The sequence below is a fragment of the Pezoporus occidentalis genome, unplaced genomic scaffold (genome assembly GCF_034315485.1).
Source record: "Pezoporus occidentalis ecotype Australia unplaced genomic scaffold, CSIRO_AGI_Poc_V1 ctg46, whole genome shotgun sequence".
Lineage (NCBI taxonomy): Eukaryota > Metazoa > Chordata > Aves > Psittaciformes > Psittacidae > Pezoporus > Pezoporus occidentalis.
Genome location: NW_026915791.1, coordinates 2,100,079 through 2,116,910, shown reverse-complemented (window position 1 = coordinate 2,116,910; position 16,832 = coordinate 2,100,079). Strand labels below are relative to the sequence as shown.

Below are 16,832 nucleotides of genomic sequence, written 5' to 3'. Positions count from 1 at the left end.
AGGCTCTGTCCAACCTGGCCTTGAACACCGCCAGGGATGGAGCATTCACAACTTCCCTGGGCAACCCATTTCAGTGCCTTACCACCCTTACAGTAAAGAACTTCTTCCTTATATCCAATCTAAACTTCCCCTGTTTAAGTTTGAACCTGTTATGCTTCTTTGTTGAAATACTCAGATTCGTGTAGGCAAAGCTGCTCACACTGTATGCATAAACCAGTCTGAGGGTGTTTGAAAATGTAACTATTTGCGAATCCTGTAGTAAAAGAAAAAAGTATTTAAATTTATTTTTTAATTTTTTTAGTATTTGATTTCTTTCCTTTAGCATGTCCAGCATTTGGTGATAACGTTAGAACAGTTGGCCAGCGTTTGAACTGTGTCAATAGATGTGGCGATTATGAGGACAAGAAGCAAGAATTGTCACATACTACTTTTCAAAGTCAAAATATGGAACACCAAAGAAATTATAAGCATTCAAAAGGTTTGTGAGTTTGCTATATCACTGTTCACATAAGCTCTCATGTCAAAAACTGAGGTTATATATAGTCTTTTGTAAACCAAGTTGTATAGAAAATGAATTTCAAATGTGGTTTCCTCATTTCTAGTCTTTATATTTATGCTGCCAAGTTGGTTTTTTTCCTGACATTAACTGAAATTAGACTGCCAATTAAAATTATAAGTCAAGTGATAGTACATAGCATGAAAAAAAGGACCAAGTTGTTATATATCTTAGTCTGAATAAATGAACAGCTTTAAAAATGTTTGGTTTCAAATTACTCTGTTCATTGGTAAAATTAAGGAACTTAAGTGATTACACTAAACATTTCATTTTTAACTATGTCATTTTTAATGCATCCTAGGAGCTACTGTCCCCTACTTAAGTCAGTTTAAGGAGCACATAGTTTTCACTGTCTGTTGTTCACAGCTCCCTAAAAGTGGCGAAAATAGATATCAAATAATTATGTTTTAGTGACAAATAGAAAATTAAATAAACATTGAATAAGGAAGATCTTTGTCCCAGTAAGACTTTTTGTTTTCTCGTATCTTGTTTCAACATTAAACATGGGCAGTTTTGTCTGTTTTATAGGAATGGTGGAGCTGAGCAATGGAAATAAACTTTATAATCAGATCTGTAAATCCTAAGCAAAAAAAACAAACAAACCAGAACACCACCACCTGCTTATCCTGTGATGCCCATAAAATGCTGTGAAATTGAAGTTTTTAAGTTTTTGGGCTTGAAGCTGAGGTTAGGACAGAAGGTTCTGATCTGGGTGTAGGTTCCAAAGGGGATCCAGCATTGTATGTCAGTTATGGTGTAAGACAGAATTGCTCATGAAGCTTCAAGTTTATTTTCAAGAAAATCCCGAAAGACTAATTCTGACCTTCTTGGATTTTAAATCTTGGAACATTCAGACACCTCTGATCAGGTTTGTGGGAGGACAAAGTAACACGTTCAAGAGAAACCCTTCTTGACTTATCTTTCTTCTCATAAAGCATAGAAAAAAGCTCCAAAATTAAAACTATGGAATCAGATAATTTGTAAAGTAAAGAGCTGTCTGCCAGACTCTTACCTGGGATTATTTTTGGCAAACTAAAGCCCGAGATGAGAGTGTAAAGCATAACAGAGTTGTCAAGAGTCCCAAGTTGTTGAGATGCTGCAGCTTGCCTGGTAAAGGGCATTTTGCAGCAGCTGTAGATGTAGATGGTGGGCTCTAAGTTTACCAGAATACTTCTCAGCTGAGATGGTTCAGTAGTCCCCTGACTTCATTTCTGCACATTCTGGTAGAAATTAAGTAATCAGGTTCTGCTAAATCATCTTTTCTGTTGAGAAATTTCAGATGAACCAGATTAAATAGCAAAAGTAAATTGTGCCCTTCTTCTGTCACAAACTGTAATATTTACTTGCAACTAGTGCAGCCAGTATAGAAGTACATAATATATGTCATCCACTTTGGTGGACAATTTGAGGGACTGCTAATTTAGATGGGAAACAGCATTAAGTGCTGCTTGGGAGAAAATACATTGCAAATTCTGTTATGATTCAATTGTGCTGAATCATGTAAGAAACAGTGCTATCCTTCCACTAAGTGAGTTAGGAACTTCTGGTTGTTTGGGTTTTTTTTTCAGAGGAATAAGTTGGCTTAAAAATCCTCTTGCAATCACTGGTTTTCTTTATGATCTTTTAGCAGCAATTTTGTTTGATATATGCTTTCCATGGTTTTGGGGATATAAATATTTAATAATTCCTCTTCAGTAACTTGCAAATATACTGATTCATTAAAGCGATAACTTCAGATGTCAGTGTATAACATTTTAGAAGAATAAAACATGTACCAAAGCATAAACTACATTATTTATATTATGTGATTTATTTTTTTTAAGGTCTTGCAGAGCCAGCATCTAGTTTTCCACAGACAAACAATCTAGATTTCATCTCACAAAGTGTCCCCTCTGAAGATGCAGCTGTAATTGCTGGTAAAGGTATTACAAAACCAAAATTATCTCCTACATCTCATAATGTTGTTAAAATGAGGGAAGATGTACCTTTATAGAGTGGGAAAAGGAAAAATAGATTCTGTACATTTTAGATTGTGAACAATCTTCAGTTTAAATGGAAATATAAAGAATTACACTTCAAAGTTTTGCAGTTACTGGATATGCTGTTCTAGTCCAACAACAAAGAATAGCAGCAAGTTATGGTTCCAGTCCAGTGTGCCCTCATGTACATACATTCACTCTACTCAGTAGAATAAAATAAGAGTAGTTACGGGTGGAGATTGACACTAATAGTATAATAGCAGTGATTTATCTTCTTGAATTGCTTTTCGTTTTCTTTAGCTTTAATAAGTTCTGCTGAATAAAATGATTATTTTGGTGAGGGCACAACATGATATGCCTTTCAGGTGTTTCTGAAGATCCTTCTGCACAAGAGCACAGACAGTCTCTAGCATGTATAGCTAATGGAGATGACCAGGCTTTGAATGAGATGAGTGAGCAGTCATCAGGTACCTGTGGGAGAAGCATCCAGCAGGACAGAGCTTCTCATTTCTACATTGAAAATGAAGAAGTAAGAATTTCAGAACTTTTTTATTGTCTTGCTTCCTGGTTTTATGTGTGTGAATACAGCTCAATACAGTTATGTAGTCTCTATGTTGTGGTAAACAAGAGTTTGATTAAAATAGCCTATAGCCCGCAAGCTGCTTCTCCCTGCTTTTTCTTTTTGGTTCCACTTGGATATAACAGCAAATTGTTGTGTCAGAAGCTTCCCACCTAACTTGGACGCCTCTGGGAGAAGGGCTTCAGGAGACAATGAAGCTGGAAATGTCCTCTTTGACTCCCACAGCACATGGAAATGTGGAAGGAGGAATTGGCTGGTTTTAATCATGTCTTTTTCTTTTTTCAATGGACGCATTAATCTGGCTCCATTCATAAGTTTTTTAAACAGTGTCTGAATATCTGTCCCATAATATGGCTTCCTGAGGAGTGGTGCTGCCTTATTAAATGCTGTTTACATCTGATATAAAGCGGAACAGGTTTTATCTGAATGAAGTGCAATGCAAATTTCAGAAAATTTGAAATTTAAATCGGAAGTCTTTCTGAAAGCATTTAAAATAATATTTTAAGATGACTAAAATGTTAATGGTAAACAGCGTCTTAGTTTTCTGATTTCTGCTGAAGATATGAATACTTGGAAGGATCAAATTCCACCGAGTAAATGGAAGAATGTGTTAAATGTTACTAAGTTTTCATGAGGAACCACAGAAGTCTTAAACATATTAAAAAGCAGGATCAGATCACACTGCTAAAAGACCACTGTTAAAAAAACACAACAACCATGTGTGCTTAAATGTGAGTTAGCCCAGCCTGTGTATTTGTTAGCTAAAACTCCAGGAAACTACACAACGCTGCCAAGGAATAGAAGATCTTTTCTTATAGACCTTAGTTCTCTAACTATTCAGATATTCTAGAGTAAGTGATTATTTCCCTTAAATGTTTAACCCTGGAATGTTGCTTCTTTTTGCCTGTAGGACCATTTACTGTGCAAAAAGCACTCATCCAGCGCTTTTGGGGCTTGGATTTAATATTTGTGTGAATAATTTCCTTTTGCTCTGTAGAATAATGGTGACAATAACAATTTTCCATGCATACCTTAGACAATATAAAGAACTGGGTAAGTTATTGAGCAATTTTTGCATTATATTGCATATTATAATGGGTGAATTAATTTTTTGCAGAATAGAGTTACCTTGTCAAAATCTGCCCAGGATAAGGCAAAGCGGAATAAAAGAAAAGAAAAAGAATACAATCATAAAAAATATCAGGATGTCACAGACCTTGAAGGAAAGGATCAAAAACCTTGGGAAAACCTTGAACCAAAGGAACCAGAGATAATGACAGCAGAAAGTGAGAATTAGTGTTTGTCTTGAATAATACACTTTTCAATGCTGCTGAAATGGACATGAAAATTCTGTGATAACTACAAAAAATCCTGACTGTTTAGTGTAAATAGGGTATTACTAGAATTAATTTTACACTGTAGTTTACTCTTTAGTAATTTCTTGTCAGCCTTATAAAGCAAATGGTGGAGAATAAAGTGCTTATGGGAAATATTTGAAAGACTAGTTAAGAAAAATTTCAAAAGACAAATTAGGACTGGAAATACTTCTGGGTTTTTTTTGTTTTGTTTGTTTGTTTCTTCTGGTTAGTTGTTGTAGTTCAGACTTTTCCTACTATTTTCTAGAGTTAAATCTCTGGGGGGACATATTAACATCATGAAGAAATGCATCCTTGTCATTAGAAAATGTGGCTTTGAATCCTTCATTAAAAATGACATCCAGCTTCAAGAAGACAAACAGCTTACCACATTGTAGCACAGCTGGACATTTTAAGTTAACGAAATACTATTAAAATATTTGGACATGTGGAGTGGGGCAGTTCCAAAATACTCTTGGGTTTATTATGAGTTATTTGTACAACAGACAGTCCTGAGGTGCTCTAGAAGGTTAGTAATTTTGGGGTGGTGGTGAAGAGGATTTGAATTCATCAACATGTGCATTTAGTTTTGCACTAAATAATCCACTATATTTGTGTTTGCGATCTTTAATGTGGTGACTATTTGAAAAAAAAAAAATCATTGATATGAACGAACTAGTGAGTGATCAAGGTTGTTACTGGGAAAGCTGTCCTTTTGAAAACCTGGTCCCTTAGTAGCAGCAGTCTATATCTCAAACTTCTTATATTTTCTTCCTTGGAATGAGTTTTTTCAAATTATGCTAATTATTTCTTATGCTTCATGACTTTGCAGATGGAATTTCTCTTAGGGCACAAGGACGCTATAAAGACAAGAGGTCACCCGTCACAGAAGCAACAGACAAATCACAACTGTGTCCCTTTTCAAAGCCGGAAATGGCACTGACAGAAGCCTTAACACTTCTAGCTAATGATGACTGGTAGGTGTAAACATCTGTCTGCAACCTGGATGTAATACAGAAGGCATTTATTTTGATAACTTGAAAAACAAACAAACAGAAACCCCAAAATAAAACAGCAAAAAGGACATAACATAAAAAGTAGTGAGAAGGATTGCAAGTCATATATGAGAAAAAAAGAAAAAAAAAGGTTTTTTTCAATCTAAACCTAGATTAAACTGTGACTATTGTAAATTGAGGCTTGATAGATAAGCTTTCAGAGGCTTGTGGACCTATGTAAGTTTAAGCATTGATCCGGAGAGGGGCCCCATCAATATTTTCCTGTCACTTCCTGTAGAATATAAGGCTTCAGTGGGCTCTGACTGGTGAAATGGGGCTACAGTGCTGCTACCTTTTCAACTCAGGGAAGGAAAGTAGTGCTTTAATTGCCACTAGTGCAAGCTGTGAACAGAACTATAGGAAAGAATTGAGAGACTGGTATGCTAAAATACTCCTGCTACTGCATTAAAAGAAAGACTCGCGTTGAAAGAATTTTGTACATTATATACCATTGCTTAATTTTACAATCTAATTTGTTTGCCATTTTGTTTCTTGGAATTCTAGGGTTTAATATTTTTATAAAAAAATCGCAAATTGTATTACGTAATTGCATTTGAATTTATTTTTTTTTTAACATAGGGAGAAGAAAATTGAAGGTCTGAACTTTGTTAGACGTTTGTCTGCCTACCATGCGACTACTCTGACTGCAAATCTACATGAAACAAGCATGGCTGTGGCTCAAGAGGTTATACTTTACTATCAAAGTATTTCACTGACTGTGTGGGTGTATGTATTGTATAGCTCTCAGATAAGCTGAAATCTGGTAAAGATGAGTTTGTGTTCAGCAAAGGAGCTCATACTTCAGATACCAACACTTGATCTGATTTGCTAAAAGACTGAAAATATTTAGATAACAATAATGTTTTTCATGTGTACGTATTTTAATTCTCACACATTGTGCATCAAGTTAGAAATATATTTCTCAGTTGCTTTTAATGTTAGTTAAAAACTACAAAGGGAAACATTAAGTTTTATTTATTTTAAAGTATATTTTATAAACATTATTCATTGTTTGTTTGGGTCTTTCCTGTGTGCAGGTCAAGAATTTACGCTCAGGTGTTTCCCGAACTGCTGTGGTCTGTTTAGGGGATTTGTTCACCTACCTGAAAAAGAGCATGGATCAAGAACTAGATTATACAGTAAAAGTCCTTTTGCACAAAGCTGGTGAATCCAACACATTTATAAGGGAAGAGGTAGACGAAGCACTGAAGGCTATGGTTAATAATGTGACTCCAGCACGTGCACTTTTTTCTCTTATAGATGGAGGGCAAAGGTAATTCTTATAGACTTTATATCGAAATAACTTGTGAATAGGTTAAGTTTACCTAATATAGTCTTTTTAAAAGAAAAATAAAAATAGAATAGGCAGAAATTTGACAATATATAAGTCAGCTCTGCAAAACTTCTACCCAGGGCAGTGTTTGTTGGTGTAGAAGTAAAATGTAGACCCCCAACCTTCTCCTTCTATACATTATGTTAAAAGTTAGCTGTTGATTTTTGGAGCTTGCTGTATTTTTTTGTAATTTTGCAACACTTAAGTAATTTTATTTGCTTTTAGTAAAGCTCATACACTACATTACATACATTACATACATACATTACTACATACATACGCTAGTAAAGCTCACATAGCATTCTCTTTTTGCATTTGCTCTGCAAAAAAATGACTGTCTTTTCAGTTTTCAGCACTAAGTTTTATTCAGAAAGATGATTTATAACTTACAGTTCTCTAGCTGCAGCTGTCTTGGTTGATTTCCTGTTCTCTACCCTTAACTAGTTAATAGTCTTTTTGTCTGCATTTTAATTTCCTTTACAGTAGTGGTGGCCATTATTTTCTTCAGTACCTGAAACACAACAAGCCCCTGTTTCCAATTGCATGCTTTGATTTTGACCTCTAGCTTGCCTCAGTCTGTAGTAGAAGTTGACTTCCTTTCTTTCACTTTCCCTGTAAAGTATGTGTTTTTTTTTCTTTTATATCCTCATATATCCACTTAATCAAGCATTCCAGTATGTTATATATAAATATCTATATCTATCTACTTTTACTTGATCTTTTATCTCTTTGTCATCAGTTAGATGACATTTAATAGGCTACAGTTCTCATCCCTTCCATTAAGTGTTTCAGATGCCACATTATGAATCAATCCTTAAGATTTATAGCTGTGCAGAAAATCTAAGACTTAGCCTTGATTCAAAATTGTTTGTTTCCTATTTTGTTTCCTGGGAAGCTGGTTGTTGTGGGGTATGTTGATTCTGTCTCCTGAAAGCCAGTGGGAACCATACTGCAATTACCTGAACTTCAAACTGCTGAGAGGCAAATAGCAGCCTCAGGACTTAAATTATTTATCAATCATGCCTGTATGTAGGGTTGGTTTGGATTTTTTGGTGAATTTAAGAGCAGCAGGCAGTTACTGCACACTGCTTTAGTTCAGAAGACATATAAAGTGGTCTGTTCATGTACTTTCATCTTGTCTTCAGAAGTCCTTGGACAAGCAATACTTATGATCATAATTGGCTACATCTGATCTCCCCATTTTTAGTAGCAGATTCAAATACACTGAACTACCCTTAAGAAATGTCTAGACTTATAAAGGTTTGACCCATCCAATTTGTGAATTCATATATCTAAAGCATCAAAATTGTCTGAGCAGTGAGCCCAAATACAGCATTTAAAGCAGGGATTAAATTCTTCACAGCTAAGAAGACTTCAGTCAAAGCGGTGTATAAATCGTGGAGTACAGTATGTTTTTAATGTGTTATCAATGGATGGCCTAACTAGCACTGTGAGTTATAGCTTTTCTATTGGCCTCATGGTACTCTAGCCGTATGAGCAACAAAGCCCATGCAGCACATTCAGAGCTGTTGCCTCTAGAGGCTGTAACAGTGAATGTGAGAATTACCTTTCAAAGTGGAAATTTGAGAGAAAAGTTATGTGTCTTCAGTATGAGGTGGAAAGGTTCTGTTGGACACAACTGCAATTACACAAAGGATATATTTTCTAAATTGGGCAATTTTTGCTCTAAAGATACTGGACTATTGCTATAAACTCGTATCTACGAACGGGTGCTTGATCCAAGAGCATGATTCCGAGACTAATCTCAAAATGATTGTATTTCAGAAATTTTAAAATCGTGTTTCTTACCTGTATGAACTGAGTTTAATTTTAAGGTCTTACATGGATGCAAAAAGACTTCTAACTATCCTGCATGAGCAGCAGGCATTCATGGGGAACGGGGGCTTGTTTGCTTCTGTGGAGTGAGCGCTTTGCACCTCATGGTTCTTGTTTTCCATTTGGTGCATGCAGCAGGAGTTAAATCCGTTACCGTTTCCCTTCTCCTGAGACATGTGGCTGCTATATAGACATAACTGCAAGTACTAAGCATGAGCCAAAACTAGTCTTAAGCTAGTCTTAAACTTGGTACCGCAGCAGCAGCTGAGAGGATGGCTGCATTAGCAGGGAGCTCAGCATGGGAGCTGCTACACTACTGGAAAGATTTTGCATCCTGGGGTCTCTTCTGAACTGCCACAATTTGCAGTTGGAATAGACCCAGTTAGTTGTTTTTGTGCAAACTGAAGCTGCTTTGTGCAGTATAATCTAGTGATAGTTTTATATCCAGTAAGGCTGTGGTAATTTGTAGAACCAGAGAAAATGAAATCTTGGTGAAATGGGAACACAGTTATTCAGGAAGAGCACTGGACATTCATGTCAAACTGAAAAGCTGGGAGCCACTGATGTGGCTTCGAAGTCAATTCTGTGCCTTAGCTCTCCTTCAGAACTGTATCTCCTGATGCACCATACAAATGTCTCATTGACTGTGCAATGATACTGACCTCAAAGTAGAGTTTTTAATCCAAAGACAAAAATAAAATTGGAAAAGTTTGAATTTGCAGAATTGTGTACCCTGAAATGTGGGATCAGTAGGTATAGCAAACTTATATGAAAGGTTAGTTTGCTACACAAGTTTGAAAAATAATTCCAGCTTTTCTCTCATTTTCATCAGCATAGGTGTTTGAGATTTTAAGTGAATGAAATGAAATTTAATCAAACGGATTACCCTTTTTAATAAAGTTGTCTGTGCTCCACATCTCTATATGACCAGAATAAGGATCTGCATTTCACCAGTATAATACTTGCAGATTATGCTAAAGATGAAAAAACAAAACTTGTATAGTCTATTTGGTAGAGCACATAAATATTGCTGTTTGATTCCTGTGAGGAGTTTTTACTAAGCAGCTGTGTTTTCTTTAGCCACCTGAATTTAGCTGTGAGAAGATGTGCAGCTCAGCACCTCTCAGACATTGTAGAACGTATGGGCCAGGACCGGATTCTGTTTGGAACCAAACGTGTCGCTGATAAGCTTTTTCCTGCAATAGTCAGGTTTACACAGGATAGTTCACAACAAACAAGGTTAGTAAGTTTAATAGTTAAGATAAGCACATTCCAGGTGGTTGAATCATAGAGTCACAGGATCATGGAATGGTTTGGGTTGGAAGGGACCTTAAAGATTATGTAGTTCCACCTCCCTGCCACAGGCAGGGACACTTTCCACTAAACCAGGTTGCTCCAAGCCCTGTCCAACCTGGCCTTGAACACTGCCGGGGCTGGGGCACCCACAGCTTCTCTGAGCAACCTGTGACAGTGCCTCACCACCCTCACAGTGAAGAGCTTCTTCCTAACATCTAATCTAAATCCACACTCTTTCGATTTAAAGCCATTCTCCCTTGTCCTACCCCTACATGCCCATGTCAAAAGCGCCTCTCCAGCTTTCTCACCAGTCACTTTAGGTACTAGAAGCTGCTGTAAGGTCTCCCCAGAGCTTTCTCTTCTCCAGGCTGAACAACTCCAGCTCTCAGCCTGTCTCCGTAAGAGAGGTGCTTCAGCCCTCAGAGCATCTTCCTTGGCCTCTTCTGGTCTTGCTCTAACAGGTCCATGCCTTCCTTATGTTGGGGGCCCTAGTGCTGGATGCAGTGCTGCAAGTGGTGTCTCACCAGAGTGGAGTAGAGGGGATGAATCCCTTCTCATGACCTGCTGGCCATGCTGCTGGTGATGCACCCCAGCATACGGTTGGCTTTCTGGGCTGCAAGCACACGTGGTACAGGGACTCAAAGAACATACTCTGTTGGGCACAGATGAGATGCAAGACACAGAGGGATTGTTGGCACTAGGATCCATGCTGTCTGACTGATAAGGCTTGACCATCCTATTTAAAGATATCTGAAAGCTCATTAATTTTCTCAGTTGTTGATTAAACAGTGATTCTTGAGCACAGTTTTTTTTTGTGGGAGAATGAAATGTGTGTCTATATCTATAGATAGCAGTCTATCTGTACTTTAGTATTTTGGAATTACACATCTATAATTATCAATAGAGATACAAAGCAAATCCATGTTTACAGCTGTAGATGTTGTGGTCTGTTGCCCTTCAGGTATTATGGTCGAAAGATGCTCTTCAGTATGATGACTCATCCTGATTTCGATAAAACAATTGAGATGTATGTGTTGAGCAAGGATTTGCCTTATATTAGGAAAGCTGTTACCAACCTACGTAAAAAGGTATGTGGAAAAGCTCTTGTTTAACAGCTGAGAAATGTAAATGTGTACTAGTGGTAGTTAGGGGTAGACAATGAACCTACAGTAAAGGAAGGCAGAGCATTCAGAGCAAGCCAGGTAATCAAGTGACTGCAGCATGGCAAGGTGCTGCTTGTTAGCTGCCCTCTTCATGCTTTTACTGCTTGCAGATACACTGGACGAGATGCACTTTGCTGCTTTTTATAGCTTTTTTTTTTCTCTAGCAGGGCAGAACTGTACCAGCTATGTTAATTAACAGTCGTTCCTCTGTGCAGGGTTTGGATGGGCTGCCATTGGATGCACCTTCAGCAAAAATAGGACATTCCAATACTAGTAGCATTGGACATTTGAGAGGTACTACCAACATCACTGACAGGTAATTATCTTCACTGTTTTACCTTGCTAGCAATTTACACTCTAGGATAGTAGCCTCACTGCAAGCAGAGAGCACAGAAGCATTCACAACAGGGTTGTGAAAAGTAAACGTGCCTTCAGGAAATGGAAAAACTTGACATGTCCCAGATAAGCTCTTTTAAATGGGGTAATTGGTAATATTAAAATAGCTTTTTGCACTTTGAAGTTAATTTGCCTATTGACTGCCTATGAAATATATACACAGTGGACAAACCACTTGGATTTCATAGTAGGTCCATGTTATCATCAGTTAAAGATATTGCTGTTCAGAGTCTATAGAAAAAAACATGTTCAGTGGTAGCCACAATGCAGATTATCCATGCACTTTCCTGGACAGCAGGTATTTAGATCCTAACTGGGGATGCTGAAGGTTTTAGATGGTACTGGGTCGCTTTTCAGTTGTCTAAATGCAGAGAACAAAACGTTAAAATTGTTAAACAGAAAATGAAACAGTCTGGAAATAAACACAATATTCAAAAGCATAAGTAAGAACCTTACTTATCATATATTCAGAAAACACAGTGACAGATTTAAAGGCATAAACCCATAAAAATATATTCTTTAACAAGCCCTAACTCCTAGAATCTGGTAGAGGATAATATATTCTTTTACTGAAAACACTGAGATTTTTGAGGTTTAAACTCCTATTTCAGCGTGCTTATGTGTTCACTAAGTAACTTCTTCCTTTCCAACAGAAAGACTACAGAAGCCTATGAAGTCATAAGAAAAACAGCTCCTCGTAATTTACTACAAAATGACGAATATGTTAAAGACATTATAGGTTTATTGAATGCAAAGGACTTCCGTGATCGGATACGTGGCATTAAGCAGCTGTCATTTGATGCAGAGAATAATCAAGGCTTTGTTGTTGCAAACATCGTGAAGGTAACTATGAAAATATTTTATTTCAAGGGTCTTTAAAGCTGTTTTCTGATAAAAATCTTTGCTCACTCATTCAATAAGAACATCTGATTAACAGGAAAATAGTGAGGAGTAGGTGAGGTATGCTCCAGGGTGAGCTGTGCAAGCTACAATAGTAAAGGAAGTAAATAGGATGAAGAAGGTGGAAATTTTCACTTAGAGAAAGCACTCTTTATTCCTGGAATACTGCAGGCAAGTTTTCATGCCAGGCTGAGTAAATATCAAAATATTGGAACAGCTTACAGAAAGAACAGCAAGGATTAATCAAGATCTGAAAAACTCTCTGAAACACAGCTGCAAATTCTGCCTGCTTGCTTTGCCTAGGAGAATGTGAGGAAAGGTCTTTGTTATGATAAAGCTTACAGTAAGTATCCTTTGTAATAGGAAAGGAGGTTCTGTAGGGGAAAAATACTATGATGAGGTCCAAGAGTTGTAAACTAGAGATAGATACAATGAAAGGAAAACCAAGATTGTCTTCTAACAGTATAGCATCTTTGCTGTGAAACTATGAAATACTTTTGTGGAACTTCACAGTATCTTAAATATGAATGGTTTTGAAATCTTTAAAACATACTTTCTACTAAATACAGCTGTGTCTTAATAAAAATACTTGCTTTCAGAAAATAGTAGTCATACTGAAAGTTACAGATGGATAGTTTGCCTTCTTTACATTGTACAGGAATGATGTAAATTCAGATGAGGTGAGGCACAGTTGAATAATACAGAGTATAAAGATACCAAATGTTGCTTTACTTGCTCAAAAAAGTATCTCAGGTATTTGCATATCAGAGCCATCTTTTGCTAAGATGGACAATCAAAGTATAACAGTAAAGCAGGAAATGTAGTATCTACCTCAAATATGAATTATTAATTCTGATGAATGCTGTTTGGATGCTTTTTCAGATTTTTGATGCTTTCGAGTGTTGCTTAAATGACATAAATGGCAAAGTAAATCAGATTGCTTTGGAGACGATGCACCAGATAATTCCATTGCTGAAAGACAATTTATCACCTGTGATCAACATGTTAATTCCCCCCATTGTCGACAACAACCTGAACTCCAGAAACCCAGGGATTTATGCAGCTGCCAAAAATGTTATTCAGGCTCTGTGTCAACACCTAGGTCAGTAATTTACTCCCTCTTAATTCTAAAGAGTTTTAATTGTATTAAATTCTAAATTTAAAGAATCATTCTTTCCAAGTTTCCACCCAATCATTACATTGTGTAATGAATCACTGGCTTTATTCTCACAATTTCTACACCATACAGGTCATCTCAGTATTTTGCTGATCCAGAAATACAGCAATACAGCTTGCTGTTTTTTTTTCTTTTTCCATAGTAGATGGTTTTGGCTGTAAGGGTGACAGAGCACTGGCACAGGTTGGCCAGGGTGGCTGTGGAGTCTCCATCCTTGGAGATATTCAAAAGCTGCCTGGACACAGTCCTGGGCAACCAGCTGCAGAGGGTTCCACTTGAGCAGGTGGTTGGACCAGATGATCTCCAGAGGTCCTTCACCCACTTCAACCATTTCTTGTGATTCTGTGTTTCATTATCCATTGTCACACTGTTTAATCTCCAACAGGTCAAAGAACTAGATTCTTGCTGATTTGTGTATGCCATGACCATTTTCCTTCCTCAATTGTTTCAGCTTTGGAGCAGAATCTCAGTGTTTTCAGGAAAAGAATATGCTGTGCTCTACCAGATTCTAGGAGTTAGGCCTTGTTAAAAGAGTATGGTTTTATGCTTTTATGCCTTTAAATCTATCACTGTGATTTTTGAAGTTGATACAAGTAAGGTTCTTATTTACGTTTCTGAATATTCTGTTTATTTCCAGACTAATTTTCTGTTTACCAATTGTAACATGTTTTGTTCTCTGCATTTAGACAACTACTTGCTCCTTCAGCCGTTCTGCACAAAAGCCCAGTTTCTGAATGGAAAAGCCAAACAAGACATAACAGAAAAGCTTGCTGGTAAAGTGATGTTTTACTTTGGATATTTGTTTGTGTACTATCCTTATTAGGCAAATTCATTGTGGGATGGTGATGGTTATACATTTTCCCTTCTGTCACAATAGATTGCGGGCATTAACAATGTAGTGGTTGTCAAATTTCACCCCCTTCCAATGCAAACTGGAGTTATTGCTGATCAAACGATAGCTTATTATTACGGAGTCAGATGGAAGATGTGTAAATACCTGGAAGATATTTATAAATACCTTAAGCTTATAATTTAGTATGGAATCAGAGAGAATGAGGTTTGTTTTGTAATGAGTTTCGCTGTGTCAGTATCAAGACTTGGGTACCCACACGCTGCACTCTGCCTGGTCAGCAAGCACCTCTTCCTGTGTAGGGCGGGAGGCATGGAGCTGACTGAGGAGCAGTACTCGCATCCACATAAACTTACTAGGAATCATAGAATCACACTGGGTTGGAAGGGATCTTAAAGATCACCTAGTTCCCACATAACCCATGGGCAGGGACACCTTCCACTAGACCAGGTTGCTCAAAGCCCTGTCCAGCCTGGCCTTGAAGAATGAGCATCTGCTTTTTCTGGGGTTTCCCAGCACAGAAAATACACTGTTCTCTAAGGCTGGCTCCTACTAACTCCTGAATTTCACTTCTGTACCTTTTTTGCTTTTCGCAGTTGCTCTTTTTCTCATTTTAAGGCTTTTAGTAATACATACTGGCTTTGAGCCATAAAGGACACAAGCTGAGCATGACCACAGAATGGTCATGTTCCCAAAGCTTAAGAACAAATTTACTCAAAAATTAAAGGCAAATTTGGATTAAAATTTATATACACATTTTAATATTGGGGATTATTACTAGCAGAAGTGCTGAATTTCCTTTTGCTGTTTTAAGTGAACAAGAGATATCTTTATGGGAAATAGGCTTGACTCAAACAGTATGTTTGGCTTAGTTTCAGAGTAGTTCCGTATGTAGTAGCTGTGAAATTGAACTAAACATAACAGACAGTCTGTTCTTGAAATATTCCTAAATTTCTGCTTTCTATATGTGAAATCAGCTTTTAAACAGTCCATCTCTTGCTAGTATTTTTGGGGAGTAGTTTGTATTGTATATCAGAGGAGTCCATTCTAGCAAAAAGACAAACATTTGCAAATGAAACACTTAATTCCTGATGCAATTGTCTGAGTAGGGAAAAGCTTCATCTTGCAGATATTTATATTATAAGGCTACTTTGTTCCTTAAACTCAAAAACCTACTAAGTATTTCACAGACAGAGGGGAAATCATAAAATATGAGATGCTACACAGCGCTCTGAGAGAAATACAGGTCCCTATGATAATTCTAACTTAAAAAAACCCAAACAAACAAACAAAAAAAAACCTGTAAAACAAAAAAAGAACCAAACCTGAAAAAAAGTTCTTGTTTCAATTTTAAGAATGGAAAACTGTAATTATCAGCAGTACAAGTATGACTGTGTGAACTCCTGAGAGAGGCTAAAAGGGGTGTTTGTAGGCAAAGCTGGTATTTTTTATCAGAGTTCTGATGGTGTTGCAACAGAGAAGCTCTTGTGTATACTCAGCATTCCTTCATTAGTGCTTGAGAAGATGATTTGACATAAAGTGATTTTAAACACTTCTCAGAGCAGGGCATCACTTCTGAGTTGTGCTTTAAAGAGAAGTCTTCAAACACCGATTGATGACCTGCTGTCTTTCTTGCAGATATTGTGATGGAGTTATATCCACGGAAGCCTAAGAGTGTGGAGCAGAAAGTTCTAGTTGTCCTTTGGCACCTCCTGGGAAACATGACGAACAGTGGCTCTTTGCCTGGAACCAGAGGGAACATTCGGACAGCCACAGCAAAACTGTCAAAAGCACTTTTTGCACATATGGGACCAAGTCTCTTAACTCAGGCTGCAGCTCAGTCACCATACATCAAGAAGACTTTAGAAGAACTTTTGAAGACAGAAAGCTAAAGTAACGATCCCATTCATGCATGAAGCTAGGACAGATGGGCTGCTGTTTATATGGAAACATACCACACCATCCCCTGTTCTTTTGTTGTGCTGGTGTCTCTAGTGGAGAAGGGTCGTCGCTGGGAGAGCATGGAAGGTGCCGGGATGGAGAAGTCACCCTTCATCTATGTATTTCTCTAGAGACCACAGCACAGCACCCTAGGTCTAGTAATAGATTGTTAATGAATAAATACATCTGACATGTTTTGACTTGGTTTTAGCACTGAGCGTTACATCGCTAAATGGAAGACAATCCTGGAGACAGTTAAATAGCACAACAGGGTTTGATGTGGCAGTTGTGAAGAACATGTATTTTTTTACAACCCCCGCCTGCAGCTGTGGGTATTAGCGTGCTGTGGCTGCCGGTACGGTACTGTAACGTGGCCTGCTGGCTGTGCATGCTCATCGGTACGGAAAGCACGGCC

General features: G+C 37.5%; 1 protein-coding gene across 1 annotated transcript in view; it reads left to right on the top strand.

Annotated features, from left to right (window-relative positions):
• Positions 1 to 16,390, top strand: part of TOGARAM1 (TOG array regulator of axonemal microtubules 1) — a 36,464-nt gene extending 20,074 nt beyond the window's left edge. The window contains 15 exon segments of the mRNA XM_062635561.1: positions 323 to 478; positions 2,380 to 2,478; positions 2,901 to 3,064; positions 4,233 to 4,401; positions 4,739 to 4,867; positions 5,303 to 5,447; positions 6,105 to 6,210; positions 6,563 to 6,798; positions 9,775 to 9,933; positions 10,952 to 11,078; positions 11,369 to 11,469; positions 12,203 to 12,392; positions 13,332 to 13,551; positions 14,313 to 14,399; positions 16,115 to 16,390. Of these exon segments, the coding sequence (XP_062491545.1) occupies positions 323 to 478; positions 2,380 to 2,478; positions 2,901 to 3,064; positions 4,233 to 4,401; positions 4,739 to 4,867; positions 5,303 to 5,447; positions 6,105 to 6,210; positions 6,563 to 6,798; positions 9,775 to 9,933; positions 10,952 to 11,078; positions 11,369 to 11,469; positions 12,203 to 12,392; positions 13,332 to 13,551; positions 14,313 to 14,399; positions 16,115 to 16,368 (2,342 nt within the window). The 3' untranslated portion in view covers positions 16,369 to 16,390.
• The last annotated feature ends 442 nt before the right edge of the window (positions 16,391 to 16,832 follow it).